Source organism: Camellia sinensis, chromosome 6 (genome assembly GCF_055761805.1).
Source record: "Camellia sinensis isolate YWXY chromosome 6, ASM5576180v1, whole genome shotgun sequence".
Taxonomy (NCBI): Eukaryota; Viridiplantae; Streptophyta; class Magnoliopsida; order Ericales; family Theaceae; genus Camellia; species Camellia sinensis.
This window is the reverse complement of record NC_138966.1, coordinates 143,331,601-143,346,813: the sequence shown is the minus strand read 5'-3', so window position 1 is coordinate 143,346,813 and position 15,213 is coordinate 143,331,601. Positions and strand designations below refer to the sequence as shown.

The window sequence follows — 15,213 nt, the reverse complement described above, 5'->3', positions numbered from 1 at the left end:
CAACAGAAGAATTCAGTCCACAAAGGGGTTTACGGCAAGGAGACCCTTTGTCCCCTTTTCTGTTTAAATTGGTTGTTGAAGGATTACACATATTGTTGTCTAGAGCTCAGGAGTTAGGTTTGATTCAAGGGGTCAAGGTTAGATCAAATGGTGTTGTACTTTCCCATCTTCAGTTCGTAGATGACTCCCTATTATTCTGTTCAGCAGAGGTTAAAAAGGTAAGGAATTTGAAAAGGGTGTTAAGATGTTTTGAGTTAATGTCTGGATTGAGAATTAACTATCATAAAAGTGTAGTGTGTGGAGTGGGGGTTTCAGATGATACCATGGACTGTTTTGCATCAATCTTGAATTGCAATGTGAAGCCTTTACCCCTTAGATACCTTGGGTTACCTTTAGGAGACAACCCAAGGAAGAAAGCTACTTGGAAGCCTGTCCTAGATAAAGTCAGATGTAGGCTGGCTGGTTGGAAGAGGAAGCTGCTGTCATTTGCTAGGAGATTAACTCTTGTGAAAGCTGTGTTATCTGCACTACTAGTGTATTATCTGTCCCTGTTTAGGATGCCTGAAGGGGTTGCCAAAGAAATAGAGAGGTTGCAAGCTACCTTTTTGTGGGGTGGGTCAGAACTAAAGAGGAAAATCCATATGGTTAGATAGGTGGATGTGTGTAAAAGTATGGATCAATGAGGATTGGGCATTAGAAGAGTGAGAGTGGTAAATATTTGTTTACTTGTAAAATGGTGGTGGAGGTTTAGTTGTGAGAATGAAGCTCTGTGAAAGAAGGTTATGTGCAATATGTATAAGTTAAAGGTTGATAGCTGGTTGTCATCTATTACATCTAGCAGTAACTCCTCAGTGTTATGGAAAGGAATCACAGCTGTTGCTGATCAGAGCAACACTTTGCTAGAAGTCTTCATAAATAATTTCCAATTGAAGGTTGGGGATGGTAGAAGAATTAGCTTCTGGAATGATAAGTGGTGTCAGCAACTGTATTTGAAAGATGTGTTTCCAAGCCTTCATAGGCTGTCTCTAGAGAAAAATGATACAGTAAGAGATATCTATGATAGGAAAGATGCAGTAGGGGTTTGGAATCTATCATTCAGAAAAATGTTGTATGTGTGAGAGGAGGTGGAGCTACAGAATCTATTAAACCTGCTGGCAGCAGGTCCTGCAATGAGTCTAGACCAGGTGGATAGACCTATTTGGTCAGCATCTAATTCAGGTCAATTCTCTGTGGATGCAATGTATAATGTTGCTGTGCATAATTTAGGCCCAATCCTTAGAATTTGTAAATTAGTGTGGCTGAGATTTCTCCCTTCTAAGGTTCAAGTGTTTGGGTGGTTAGCTTGGAAAAAGAGAATCAAGACAGTTGAATTCTTACAAAGAGTTGGTGTGCTTCAGGTGTCCAGATCATCCCTTTGTGTGTTCTGTAAGGCTGCCACTGAATCTGTGAATCATGTCTTAATTTTTGTTCTTTTGTGTGGAGTGTATGGGCTGATTTGCTGAATTGGTGGGGGACTCAAGGGGCATTACCTGAATCTGTGGATCATCTGATGTTTGTAGACACCCCATTTTTGACCGACCTTGAGACTCAGACGTCACCAGTTGAGCGCTCGGTGATATTGCATATTGTGCTCGTTCAGAAGTTTCAGAGTCTCGGCTGCGAGCCTTGCCTCCGGACTTCCGGACTCTTTTGTGCTTTGCCTCAGTTTGCGAACCAGGCTCCGTTTTCTCTGTTTTCTCTTCCCGAAGGGAGGGAGAGGTCTCGTAGATCATCTCTCAGTGGCCGTAGGCTACGTTTCGTGGTCGTAGGCCGTTTTGCCCGTTTGGAGTCCGGTTTCCGGTTTTTCGGAGCCGTTGGCCGTGTGCCTCGGTTCGGGACCGTTTAACCACCTCCGTTTGCTCCAGTTTTTGGCATACATCTTATTTACTCCCTTTTGATGGACACTGCGGTCCGAGAGACCAACTTTGTGGTCAGACACAACTTTCGGTGCCTAACAGCCCACTTTCGGGGCCCCGAACTGCGTGTTTTGGCTCCCGAACCTTCATTCTACATTTTTGGGCTCCGATCCGAACTTGAGATAGTCATATTTTGAGGTCTTTTTCATGTTTGATTAAGGACCTTTTGCTGTTTGAGATCTCCTCCTATCACTTGTATCTTTAACGCTCTTTTAGGCCTATTTTTGCACGGTATTTTAGGCTTACTTGTGAGCTGTTTCGAACTTGGTCATAAACTAAAAAGTGTCTTTTTTTGAGCCCCTCTTCAACTTTGTTGAAGGGCTCTCGGCCATTTGGGTCCAGAAGCTACCACTTGCCTTTATATCCCACTTTTTGGCCTTTTTTGGGGGGAAACTTGAATTGTTTTCCCCCCCTTTTTCACCCTCTTTTCCAACTCTTTTTCTTATAAAACCAGCAGCTCCCAGCCGTGTTGGAGGGTTAGAAAATTTTGGTTTTGAGCTCTCTCATTAAATTTCTCTCTCTCTCTACTCTAAACCTCAAAACCCCTTAAGTTCTTAACCATTTTTACACACCATCACCTAGCACCACACCACCACTTCCATTTCCAGCAGCTTGGAGGTCTTCTCAGAGGCTAGAAGGCAGCAAATTTGGTCCAAGAAGTTGCTAAAGATTGGTCTACAAGGGTGAGTTACCATTTCCCTCTTTCTAGCTCATTTTTTGCAACATTTCTTAGCCTCTCTTTCTTGTATATCTGAGCTCCGGCCATAACTGAAAGTAGTGTTTTTTTGAGCTCTATTTCATGTTTCATTAAGGGACTTTTGTCATTTGAGGTCCCCATCTTGCACTTGCTTCATTATCCCTCTTGTATGCCTATTTCTTGCGTAGTATTTTAGGCTCATGTATAATCTGTTTTGAGGCATGTCATAAACTGAAGAGTTGCTTATTTTGAGCCCTTCTTCAACATTGCTGAAGGGCTCATTGCTGTTTGTGGCCTCCATTTACTACTTGTCATTATATCTCTCTTTTGGCCATTTTTTTTTTTGCATGATTTGTTAGCCTCGGATGCTTCTATTTTTGGTCTATTTTCAGAACTGAAAACAGTCTTATTTTGACCCCCTCTTCATGTTTCATTAAGGGTCTTTCATGGTTTGAGGCATCTGTTATATACTTTGTGTTATATCCCTATTTTTGGCCTTATTTTGCATAGCATTTTGAGCATTCTTGCATACTATTTTGGGTCCGGCCATCAACTATAAAGTGCATTATTTTTGGCCCCTCTTCAACATTGTTGAAGGGCCCCTTTGTGTTTAAGGCCAGAAACCACTACTTGCTTCTTTGTCCATCTTTTGACCCTTTTCTTGCATGAGAGCTTAGCCATACCTGTGTTGGTTTTTGTGGTTTGCCATAAACTGTAAAACATCATATTTTAGGCCCCTCTTCAACATTGTTAAAGGGCCCTAATCTGTTTGGGGTCAGCAGCTGTGAGTTGCTTCTTTATCTCACATTTAGGGCTATTTTTGCATACTAGTTTTGCCCTATTTTTGTTTGCTGTTTGGCCTCGCTTAGAACTGTAAACATGCTTGTTTTGGGGCTTCCTTGAATCTGTCTTCACATGTCATGATCAAATAATGTAGACGTCCCCGAACGCCCCGGGAGGGTTAAGTCCCGTTCTGTTCATTTGGGGTCACTACAGCTCGGACTCTTAAAAATGTCACGGTTCCTAATCTGAACCAAAGAGTCCAAATTCGGCAAATTGTTTTGAGAAACAGAATTTTGAAAAAGTAGTGCCAAACATGGACTGCTTTGCCAGATACAGAGTCGCCACCTAAATATTTTATTTTGGAAAATTTAGGAAACCCTGACTCGGTGCCAAAAGGCCACGTGTCCATCATCACCAAAGTTGCCTCGGCTCGGGAACTTGGGTACGATTGGGGAAGGTCACTTCGTGAGCACCCCCGCTCGCCCGGTCATAGACCGGCCTCTACTAACCATGATATCAATTTTTGGAAAACATTGTGAGTTCTTATTCCGGTTATTAGCCTAGGTTACTATGTGATGCTCACAGCATATAAGTATAGACTGGATCGCCTGATTTGGAACAAAACATTTCATGCTTGTTTTTGAAAATGGTTTGCTACCCGCAGGTAAGCTTGAAATACTTGATGATTTATTCCAATTCAGATAACCCAACCTTCACCCATAGGCATTCAGGCAGTTATATCAGATAAGCACATAGCCTCATGGTAAGCATGCTATTCATGGCAGCACTCATACGCATGCAAGGATGCTAAAGCATAAAACTCACCGAGTACTCCAAGCCAAAATAGAAATTCATTAGAAATTATGTATGATCCTAACTATACAGAAATGCCTAATGCAACACATGCAAAATGCAATTATAGCAGGCTCGGCTATTCTAAGATGGCATATGAAATGTTACAACTATCATGTATTCAACTTTGAAATCGAAAATACAGTGCAGTTAGTATGATGCGCCGAGCCCGGTGCATGTAATACAGATGAATGAATGCAAACATGCTGTCATACTGTATGCTAATTTAAATATGCCCTAATCTAACCATCATAAGCGGATAAATAAAAGGGAGAAAGACGTGGGGTTGGAAGACATACATCACACTCACGCACACTTATTACAGTTGTGCCCTCGCGCAGAGGATCCGAATAAATATACAGTCCCAATATTACAGTCCCGAATAAAAGAATGTTACAGTCCAAAATATTACAGAATTCTAATTAATTAACAAATTAACTAAGAAAGCAAATAAAACTGGCGTGCAAGCCAGGGACTGCCTTGCTTCTGATGGATGATGCATGTCCGGATTGTCTTGCGCGAAAATCCACCGGAATGCCCCAATTAGCCTCTGTTTACACCTGTTCTCGAAATGCGTGCCAAGCCCCAAAAGGTTGCTGATTCTTCGTTTTGCTGCAACAGAGAACAGGAAAGGGGCATAGCAATGTATTTGCACAGATATATGAATGTCTCGATCCTCGTGCCACCAATCACGCATACCGAGGCATGATGGTCGAGGAGTCGAAATGCACAACTCAATATAGGATGAATGCACATGAAGCTACAGCTAAAACCTAACTCCATCATGGATAATCCGGAGTGTCGGTGACTGGGGAATTGAGACACATTCCGTCACTCGGAGTACGAAATGTACCTCGTTTCCCGTGCCCGGGCTAACTCCTATTCCGGACACGATGCAATATGCATGATATGCATGAAATGCAACTAAGATACAATCCTAACATGTACAATGCTATGGAAATGAAATGCCTCGAAATGCGTGCACACGGGCACGCAAACCGAGAAAATGACAGAATGCTATCTAAGATACAATCTAATGTGCACTATGATGTGAAAATGAGATGCCTCGAAATCCGTGCACACGGGCACGCAAACCGAGAAAATGGCAGAATATGATGAAAATGAGGTGCCTCGAAATGCGTGCACACGGGCACGCAAACCGAGGCAATGGCAGAATGTGATGAAATGAGGTGCCTCGAAATGCGTGCACACGGGCACGCAAACCGAGGCGATGGTAAAATGCTATGAAAATGAGGTGCCTCGAAATGCGTGCACACGGGCACGCAAAATGAGGCGATGACATGTGTCTCGAAATGCGTGCACACGGGCACGCAAACCGAGGCGATGACAAAATGTTATGAAATGATATGGAAATGACAAATGGGCTTATACCAACATGAGTGAGCCTCAGCCACACTCACATAGGATGCCGGCGGATAAAAAAGGAGTGCCTCGAAATGCGTGCACACGGGCACGCAAACCGCGACGGTGACAAAATGTTATGAAATGATATGGAAATGACAAATGGGCTTATACCAACATGAGTGAGCCTCAGCCACACTCACATAGGATGCCGGCGGATAAAAAAGTAGTGCCTCGAAATGCGTGCACACGGGCACGCAAACCGAGGTGGTGACAAAATGTTATGAAATGATATGGAAATGAAAAATGGGTTTATACCAACATGAGTGAGCCTCAGCCACACTCACATAGGATGCCGGCGGATAAAAAAGGAGTGCCTCGAAATGCGTGCACATGGGCACGCAAACCGAGGCGGTGACAAAATATGATGAAATGCGGAAAAAATGATATGCAAGCATACTAATGGAATTTCAGCACTAAAATATGGGGTAAAACAGTCCCGAAATGAAGCGAAATGACATGAAATGCAAGGAAATGTCCCGAAATGCAACACTAGGCACCCGAAATGGCCTATAGCTATGCTAAACATGCACAATATGGACATGCGATGCAAAGACAGAAGCTAGACAGTCCCAAAAGATGCACTTTCACAGTTATAAACATGGCCAAACAGCAAGTATAGGTAGGGGAAAAATAGCATGCAAGAATAGGGGCCAAAAGAGGGGTAATGAAGCAAGTGGTATAAGCAAAACCCAAACTGAAAAATTTCCTTCTACAACACTGAAGAGGGACCAAAAATATGAACATTTACAGTATATGGAAGCCTCAAAATCAGTATACAAATATGCTAAAAATGTGATGCAAAACAAGGCTTAAAAGGTGCTATAACATGAAGTATACAAAATAATCACTAAACAGAAAAAAAGTGTGAATGAAACATGAAGTATAGGCCAAAATAATGCCACTTTCAGTTCGGACCAAGGTCCAAAAATAGAAGCAAAGAGGGCTGCCAATTTATGCAAAAATGGGGGCAAATAAGGGATATAACTACAAGTGACACATGGAAGCACCAAAAAATGTTGAGCCCTTCTCCAATGTTGAAGAGGGGCTCAAAATAAGCCTTATATCAGTTTACAACATGCTCAAAAACAGATTTCTCATGGGCCAAAAATGGCATGCAAAATCATGACATATAAAAGGATCAATGAAGCAAGTGTATTATGGAGGGCTCAAACAGGGTTGAGCCCTTAATGAAAAGTGAAGATGAGCTCAAAAGATGGCCCTTTTCAGTTAGGGCCGGAGCTCGAAACAAAAAGCAAGTGGGGTTTAGAAATAGATCAAGAAAAAAGGGTCAAAAGGGTAAAAGTATTACTTACCCTTGAAGACTCAAGCTTTTGTTGCTTCTTGGATGGATTTGCAGCTGCTTTGACCTTTGAGAAACCTTCCTTGTTGCTGGAAATGAGATGGTGGTGGTAGAGCTTGGTGGTGTAGAAGGAATGATGGTTAGGGACTTAGGGTTTTTTGAAGAAATGAGAGCTATGGAGATGGAGTTCTATATGGGAGCTTGAAGAAGAGTTTTTCCAACCCCAACAAAGGAGGCCACCAGCTAGTTATAAGGGTTCAAAAGGGGGTGTAAAGGTGGGGGGAAAGGAGAGCAAAATTCCCCCACAAAATATCCCCCGGATAAATATCTTGTCTGGGGGATATTGCCCCACAGCTGTAAAGTGCACAGTGCAAGGAACACGGCCGGCCTATCACTTTTGTTGCAGGTGGCCGGCCGGCCACACCTCCTAGCCGGCCGGCTAGGGGTCAAAAGGTTCAATCATATTTTCTGGCCGGCCAGCAACTGGGGAGGTACTCCTATGTGTGTACAACACAACCATGTGGTTAAAAGTCCAAGAAAGTGGGTCCAAGGGTTCAACTTTAGCTCGGAAAGAGGGGTTCAAAAGGGTCAATTTGAATTACTGGCCGGCCATGAACTTTTAGGGGCCTCTCATGTGTGTAGATCACAGATATGTGGTTCAAAATTCAAGAAAAAAGGCCCAAGGGGTTCAACATTAGCCCGGAAGAAAGGGGTCAAAAGGGTCAGGTAACCTTAATGGCCAGCCACCAACTTTTAGGGGCCTCCCATGTGTGTAGATCACAGATATGTGGTTGAAAGTTGGCAACACTAACCCTAGGGTGTTCAACATTAGCCCGGAAGTTGGAAAAACGGGCGCCGGGAGGCTCCGGAGGAGAGATAACTGGCTGCTGCAACAATTGCTGGCCTTCCACCCTTCAGTGACCTCTCCAGTGATAAAACAGAGGTACCTGCCAAAAATGAACGAAAACCGTTGCAAAACGAATGCTCGGGGACCAAAACACGCAGTTCGAGGTCCCGAAAATGGGCTGTTAAGCACCGAAAGTGGCGTTCGGCCACGAAGTGGGTTTCTCAGACCCCAGTGTCCCTCAAAAGGGATGAAATAGGAAGTATGCCAAAAATCATAGCAATAGGAGATGGTTAAGCGGTCCCGAACCGAGGCACACGGCCTACGGTCCCGAAAACCGGGAACCAGACTCCGAAAAGGGCAAAATGGCCTACGGCCACCAAATGTAGCCTACGGACATCGAGAGATGGTCTACGGGACCTCTCCCTCCCCTCAGGAAAAGAAACAAAGAAAATCGAGTCTGGTTCGCAAACCGAGGCAAGGTACAGAAGAGGGTTCGGAAGTCTGGAGGCAGGGCTCACGGCCGCAACTCTGAAACTTCTGAACAAGCACATTATGAAATATCACCAAGCGCTCAATCGGTGACGTCTGAGTCTTAAGGTCGGTCAAAAATGGGGTGTCTACAGTTGCCCCTCTTTGACAGAACTCGGAAGTCACAAGTGACGGGAGTGAATGTCAAAGCCCAGAGACGACCCATTTTTGACAAGGCCGAAGACTTAGACAAACATACAAGATAAAAAGAGATGTGCTCGCAGGTATGCCCGCAGGCAGGGGGCAAAATGCAAATGACATGCAAGAAGCCGAAGGTAACCCAATGATCGTGCAAATGCAGCAAGCTGTAATGAAGCAAGTATTCGCAAATAGATGCAACAGTTTTAAGCAAGAATACAAAGCAACAACTACATTTCATGCAGTTTAAGAATGCGGAGGATTATTCAATCCCCGCCACGTCTCACACGGAGAAGATACGATACCTGCGCGATTCGTCTGGTCGCACCAGCCTCAATTGAACCGTACATACAATATCGTGCCTGCAAAAGAGAGAAATGCAACAAGCACAATATGCTAACAACATATATTTAATGTAATTTCGAAAGTTCGACATACGCAGTGCCGGTGAGTGAATGCCTCGCGATGCAAGAACGGAACATGCGTGACAACGCATGCTCAAACACAGAGGCATGCCAATAACAAGAAATGTACATGACAATGCAGGTATGCTCATGAGAATGCAAGTTATGTGCACGATAGTACAAAACGAGCATAAATCGAGGTGTTCATTTGTCATGAAACAATGAGTACGGAAATGCGTGTTTCGGCGAAGGTAACTCAATCACGGCCTCCGATCCGCTTCCCTGAAAGGTTACAACTCATTCAAAAAGGATACACTTGGATTTCGATGGATGATGATGATACACATGTCAGAACTTGAAGCCGAAGCCCCGACGGAGCGATTCCGCGACCGGAAGTGTACTTTTCTTGAACTTTTTCAAGTCCCGGGAACTCTGATCTTCCTCAAAATTTGCAGAGAGCTAGGTGAGCATGTGAGGAACATGGCCGGCCATTTATCTTCCCAAGGGGAGGTGGCCAACCGGTTTCCAATAAAGCTAATGGCTGGCCGGCCATTTCTGCAAAAAGCAGATAGCTGGCCGGCTAGGAATAGGGGCCGGCCGGCCATATGTCCAAATTCAGGGGCATTTTGGTCTTTCACCTCCTTTTTGATGCTCTTTCAATCCAAGGCCTTGAGGCCTATATAAGGCAGCCGAGACCTCCCCTTTTTCTTGCCTTCTACAACACTTTCCTCTCCAGATCTGAGTTTCACGCGCGTTTTCCAACGCCCCGCGCAAATTATTTCCGCAAAAACACTCAGTTTCAAGCACTTTGAAGTGATTAAATTCCGGTTTCGGAGCTTCTTTTTGCATTTTCGCCACTCGAGGTAAGTTTGTCTCAATATTTGGAATATTTTCTCGGGAGTTGACTTTTGTTGACTTTTTATTTCCCGAGAGTTGACTTTTGTTGACTTTTTCCAATTTTGGCTCATTTTGCTCATTTTTGCTCCCTTTTGCAGATTCTTTGGAAATGGCGGGCAATTCTCCTCACGGCGGAGGTTTTCCAGGTGCCGGCGATGATTTCGATCCCATGACTCTACCTCCGAGGACCCGACCTTTCATTCCCGGGAGGTACCGTCCGCCAGCACACGTTCTTCCGCACGCTGTCTTCCGTCATTTTACCAGTTTTGACGAGCGAGCACCCGGGGATCTGCTTCTCAGAGAGCCGGAGCAGCATCTCTCTCACGAGGCCCGAGAGGTATTTACCTCATCTTCTGTATTTTACATAGATTTTGCACCTTTGCCATGCTTGAACACGCAGTTTAGCTTATGACATAGTACTTTGCTTACATCCTGAATATGTAATTTCAACATTCGAATTTCTGAACACTCGGCTCATTAATTAATTGCGAACGCACAGCCCACATTAGAACACACGGCTCAAACACTGATTTGTCGAACACACAGCCCGGATTTGAAAGTGAACACACAGCCCACACTTTAAATTTTCTGAACACGCAGCCCAGGTAGATAGTGAACACGGAGCCCACACTGATTGAAGGTTGAACACGCAGCCCAAACTTCAAATTTTCTGAACACGCAGCCCAGATTAAATAGTGAACACGCAGCCCACACTGATAGAAAGTTGAACACGCAGCCCAAACTTCAAATTTTCTGAACACGCAGCCCAGATAGATAGTAAACACGCAGCCCACACTGATAGAAAGTTGAACACGCAGCCCAAACTTCAAATTTTCTGAACACGCAGCCCAGATTAAATAGTGAACACGCAGCCCACACTGATAGAAGGTTGAACACGCAGCCCAAACTTCAAATTTTCTGAACACGCAGCCCAGATTAAATAGTGAACACGCAGCCCACACTGATAGAAAGTTGAACACGCAGCCCAAACTTCAAATTTTCTGAACACGCAGCCCAGATTAAATAGTGAAAACGCAGCCCACAATTTAACTGAAAGTTGAACACGCAGCCCAAACTTCAAATTTTCTGAACACGCAGCCCAGATAGATAGTGAACACGCAGCCCACACTGATAGAAAGTTGAACACGCAACCCAAACTTCAAATTTTCTGAACACGCAGCCCAGATAGATAGTGAACACGCAGCCCACACTGATAGAAAGTTGAACACGCAGCCCAAACTTCAAATTTTCTGAACACGCAGCCCAGATTAAATAGTGAACACGCAGCCCACACTGATAGAAAGTTGAACACGCAGCCCAAACTTCAAATTTTCTGAACACGCAGCCCAGATAGATAGTGAACACGCAGCCCACACTGATAGAAAGTTGAACATGCAGCCCAAACTTCAAATTTTCTGAACACGCAGCACAGATTAAATAGTGAACACGCAGCCCACACTGATAGAAGGTTGAACACGCAGCCCAAACTTCAAATTTTCTGAACACGCAGCCCAGATTAAATAGTGCACACGCAGCCCACACTGATAGAAAGTTGAACACGCAGCCCAAACTTCAAATTTTCTGAACACGCAGCCCAGATTAAATAGTGAACACGTAGCCCACAATTTAACTGAAAGTTGAACACGCAGCCCAAACTTCAAATTTTCTGAACACGCAGCCCAGATAGATAGTGAACACGCAGCCCACACTGATAGAAAGTTGAACACGCAGCCCAAACTTCAAATTTTCTGAACACGCAGCCCAGATTAAATAGTGAACACGCAGCCCACACTGATAGAAGGTTGAACACGCAGCCCAAACTTCAAATTTTCTGAACACGCAGCCCAGATTAAATAGTGAACACGCAGCCCACACTGATAGAAAGTTGAACACGCAGCCCAAACTTCAAATTTTCTGAACACGCAGCCCAGATTAAATAGTGAACACGCAGCCCACACTGATAGAAAGTTGAACACGCAGCCCAAACTTCAAATTTTCTGAACACACAGCCCAGATAGATAGTGAACACGCAACCCACAAGTTAACTGAATTTGCATGTAGCTTATTCCACTTCATCGGCATACAGCCCATTTTATCTCATTGGCACACAGCCCATTCCATCTCACTGGCACACAGCCCATTTCATCTCATTGGCACACAGCCCATTTCATTTCATTGGCACACAGCCCATTTCATTTCATTATTGATACATGTATTCATTTTGAATGTAGGTTTGCTCCCGCAGTGTGCGGGGGTATGGTTCCACCATTGCACGGGACTGGTATGCCGAGCTCCCGGAGGGTGTTCGAGACTTAGTCGACTTGGCAGGGTTCGGGCCCTTCTGCGTCGGGTTGTTACGTTGTCCTGCTCGGAGGACATTGATGGCAGCTTTGGTAGAGAGATGGTGGGACACCACCAATTCCTTTCATTTCTCTGCTACCGGGGATATGACCATGACCCCTTTTGACTTTGCTGTATTGACCGGCCTTGACGTCGGAGGTTGGTCCATCCCTTACGATGAGGATATGGGCGAGTGGGAGGCCGCCTGGATGTATTTATTGGGGGCTCACCCGCCCGTTGATAGGGTTTCGGGGAGAGTCCGATACACTTGGTTCTCTTCCCATTTTTGGCGGGCGGAGATGGTGCCTGAGACTCCCGAGGAGACAGAGCAGTATGCCCGTGGTTTCCTGATGTTCCTCTTCGGGACTACCTTGTTCGCTGACAGAGGGAACACCGTTGGGTTATACCTGCTGAGTGCTCTAGTCGACCTATCACAGGTCCATCGATACGACTGGGGTGGCGCCGGCCTGGCTACCCTTTACTTTCATATGAGCGCGACCTCCCGCGGGCGAGGCGATTTGCTTGGCGGCTATTGGAGAGCCTGGGAGGTTCTTTCTGTCCCCTTGATTTACATTTCTGCTTCTCATTACTTGTACATTGCACACACAGCGCACTTTTACAGTCTGTATTTTGCTCTCAGCATTTCGTACTTACATTCTGCATTGTTTTTCTCAGCTATGGGTCTATGTATACTTCCCATCATTAGCCCCAGAGCTGGAGGTGGTAGGGATTCCCGTGACCCCATATTCATTGATATTCGAGGGCCCGCACCGGCCGAGGCCTCGAGAGACCCTCCTTCGCCTGCGACAATACTTCGACACTGTGCGACATTCAGAGGTACCTCAGAACTTTCAATTCTTTTCATTTTCATCTTTGATTTGCTCTGTATATTCTCGATTTCTGATTGGTTTGGGCATTCATCATCCGCAGATTACATGGCAGCCCTGGGTGTCTCTGGGTGATGGTCTCCGACTTCAGTATACCGGAGCATCGGACATCTCCCAGTATAGGGTCCTGCTCGAAGGGCCGGTTGGCAGGGTATGGTTCCTGGGGGAGCGCTTTCTGCGCCAGGTATGGGGGTATCTTTCTCAGGATATTCCCGCAGTACCCCCAGCCAGTATGCAGACCGCTGACAGACTCTCGTACTCAGAGGTAGTCGGCGCCATGCTGGGTACTGATGCTTTACTATACATTGAGGAGGGGGACTATGCCACTTACCGTCATATATATTTGATGCCTCCATTGACGGAAGCTCGTATCCCGATGATGAGGCCTGCCGGTATGTCATCCTCGGACCAGGCTCGGGCTCGGGCTGCAGACGCCCCTTCTACTAGCAGGGCCGGTACATCTAGAGGTGGGAGCAGACCGGTTCCTCCGGCTCCGTCGGTTCATCCTCATCCTGGATGGCCAGATATGCCTACTGAGTTGATGGCGTGGCAGTATGGGGCTAGCTCTCCGACTCCGATTCCACTAGAGCCTCCGATGCCCAGTGATCGATACGCCATTGATCCGGACTCACCGCCGGTATGCTCCACTTCTTTTCATTCATCATTCAGATGTTTAGACACTCTTCTGTTCACTGATGATTTTGAGCTCATTTTTGCAGCCATCGCGAGGATACATGGAGGAGGTGGTTGGACTGGTGGCCACACTCGAGGGCATGGTCCTGCGTAGGGAGGCACAGTTGTCTGTCGCGGGCATTCAGGTACCCTTCAGTTTTCTGGCATTTGTCATACTTCTGATGACATGCTGATTTCTACTGCATCGATAGACTATTTGTGTAGAGCACATCTGACACACACCCCACTTGTACACTGTATTAACATGCACCCACTTTACGTATCCTTTGCCTGTATCTGCATCTGATGTATATATTTGGACTGATGTATTTGAATTGAACTCTTTGTTTTCACATGCCTTCATGGTCCGGTCAGCTGCAGACCAGGCCACCTGGGCCTCATTGGGGAGCTGGGCCATCTGGGCCTTTTCAGGGGGCGGGGCCATCTCGGCCTTCCCGAGGAGCCGGACCATCTAGGCCTTTTCGAGGAGCTCGAGGAGGGCCCGTCCGCAGGCGCAGGGCTCACGTTGTGGAGGTGGAGCCTGATGAGGAGGAGGAGGATGCTGAGGAGGAGGAGGCTACCGATCGTCAGTCAAAGACATCTGCTGAGGAGGGAGGCTCCGACTCAGATGATGATGATGGTGCGGAGATTGTCCCGCAGAAGAGGATGAGGAGTGCTTCTCGTTCCCGCTCCCGAGGACTTTGATGCTGCTATTTCCTGCTTTATTTTTCTTTTTGCTAGTAGTTTATAGCACTTTGCACATTGTTAGGTAGTTTTATTTTTTGTAAAACTTGTACCTTTGTTTGTTGTAAAGCATGATGGAATGAAATAGCTTTTGAAGAGATGTTTGTATTTTAAACTTTTAGCATCGTATCGCATCAATTTATTTCGCACAAAAATGAAATTGAATGGTAATGCGCATTGTGTAATCACCAAGTCAGGTAGTGAACCGACGCAACAAACTAAGCAACTCAACTTACTAAGATATAACAGAATCTTTAGCAAGTTTACAACTCGATAAACAAAATGCAACAACGCAAATAAACAAGACTTTAACAAAGATTGGTTAAACAGAGAGCAATGACTCGAAAACACGAAACACGTCCGCTCGACAAACAACTCGATAAGCAAAACAATCAACTCGATAAACAAAACACAACAACAACAGAGTGTACTTCTGACGATCTGGGCATTGGAACGCATCCGAAATGAAGGCCTTTGACTTTCCCGTTGCATGGAAATACTTGGAACTCTCCCTCGAAGGATAAAACAGGGCCAGGGAGATACACTGCAGCATTGCCAACCATCCCTGGGAGCCGGCCGGCCATTTTTGGTGGAGAGAGACAGCTGGCCGGCCATTTCTGAAAAAGTAAATGGCTGGCCAGCCAGAAAAAGTGGCTGGCCGGCCATTCAGTCCTGCAGCCACCAGATTTTTGACACGTGTCCCCGTGAATAGTGTTTTTCCTTCTATAAAAGCCTCAACTTCGG

The 15,213-nt window shown here is 45.6% G+C and overlaps 1 protein-coding gene across 1 annotated transcript; it reads left to right on the top strand.

Annotated features, from left to right (window-relative positions):
• The first annotated feature begins 791 nt into the window (after positions 1-791).
• On the top strand, positions 792-13,919 carry LOC145793659 (uncharacterized). The gene is made up of 4 exons (XM_082876523.1): positions 792-1,073; positions 12,842-13,003; positions 13,097-13,690; positions 13,773-13,919. The coding sequence occupies exons 1-4, from the start codon at positions 792-794 to the stop codon at positions 13,917-13,919; spliced, it is 1,185 nt and encodes a 394-aa protein (XP_082732649.1).
• Positions 13,920-15,213: the final 1,294 nt, after the last annotated feature.

Coding starts and splice junctions, on each gene's coding strand:
- LOC145793659 (XM_082876523.1), top strand. CDS start 792: ATGTATAAGTTAAAGGTTGATAGCTGGTTGTCATCTATTACATCTAGC. Junction 1,074..12,841: donor TCTATGATAGGAAAGATGCA/GTAGGGGTTTGG, acceptor TGTTTTTCTCAG/CTATGGGTCTATGTATACTT. Junction 13,691..13,772: donor TTGATCCGGACTCACCGCCG/GTATGCTCCACT, acceptor TCATTTTTGCAG/CCATCGCGAGGATACATGGA.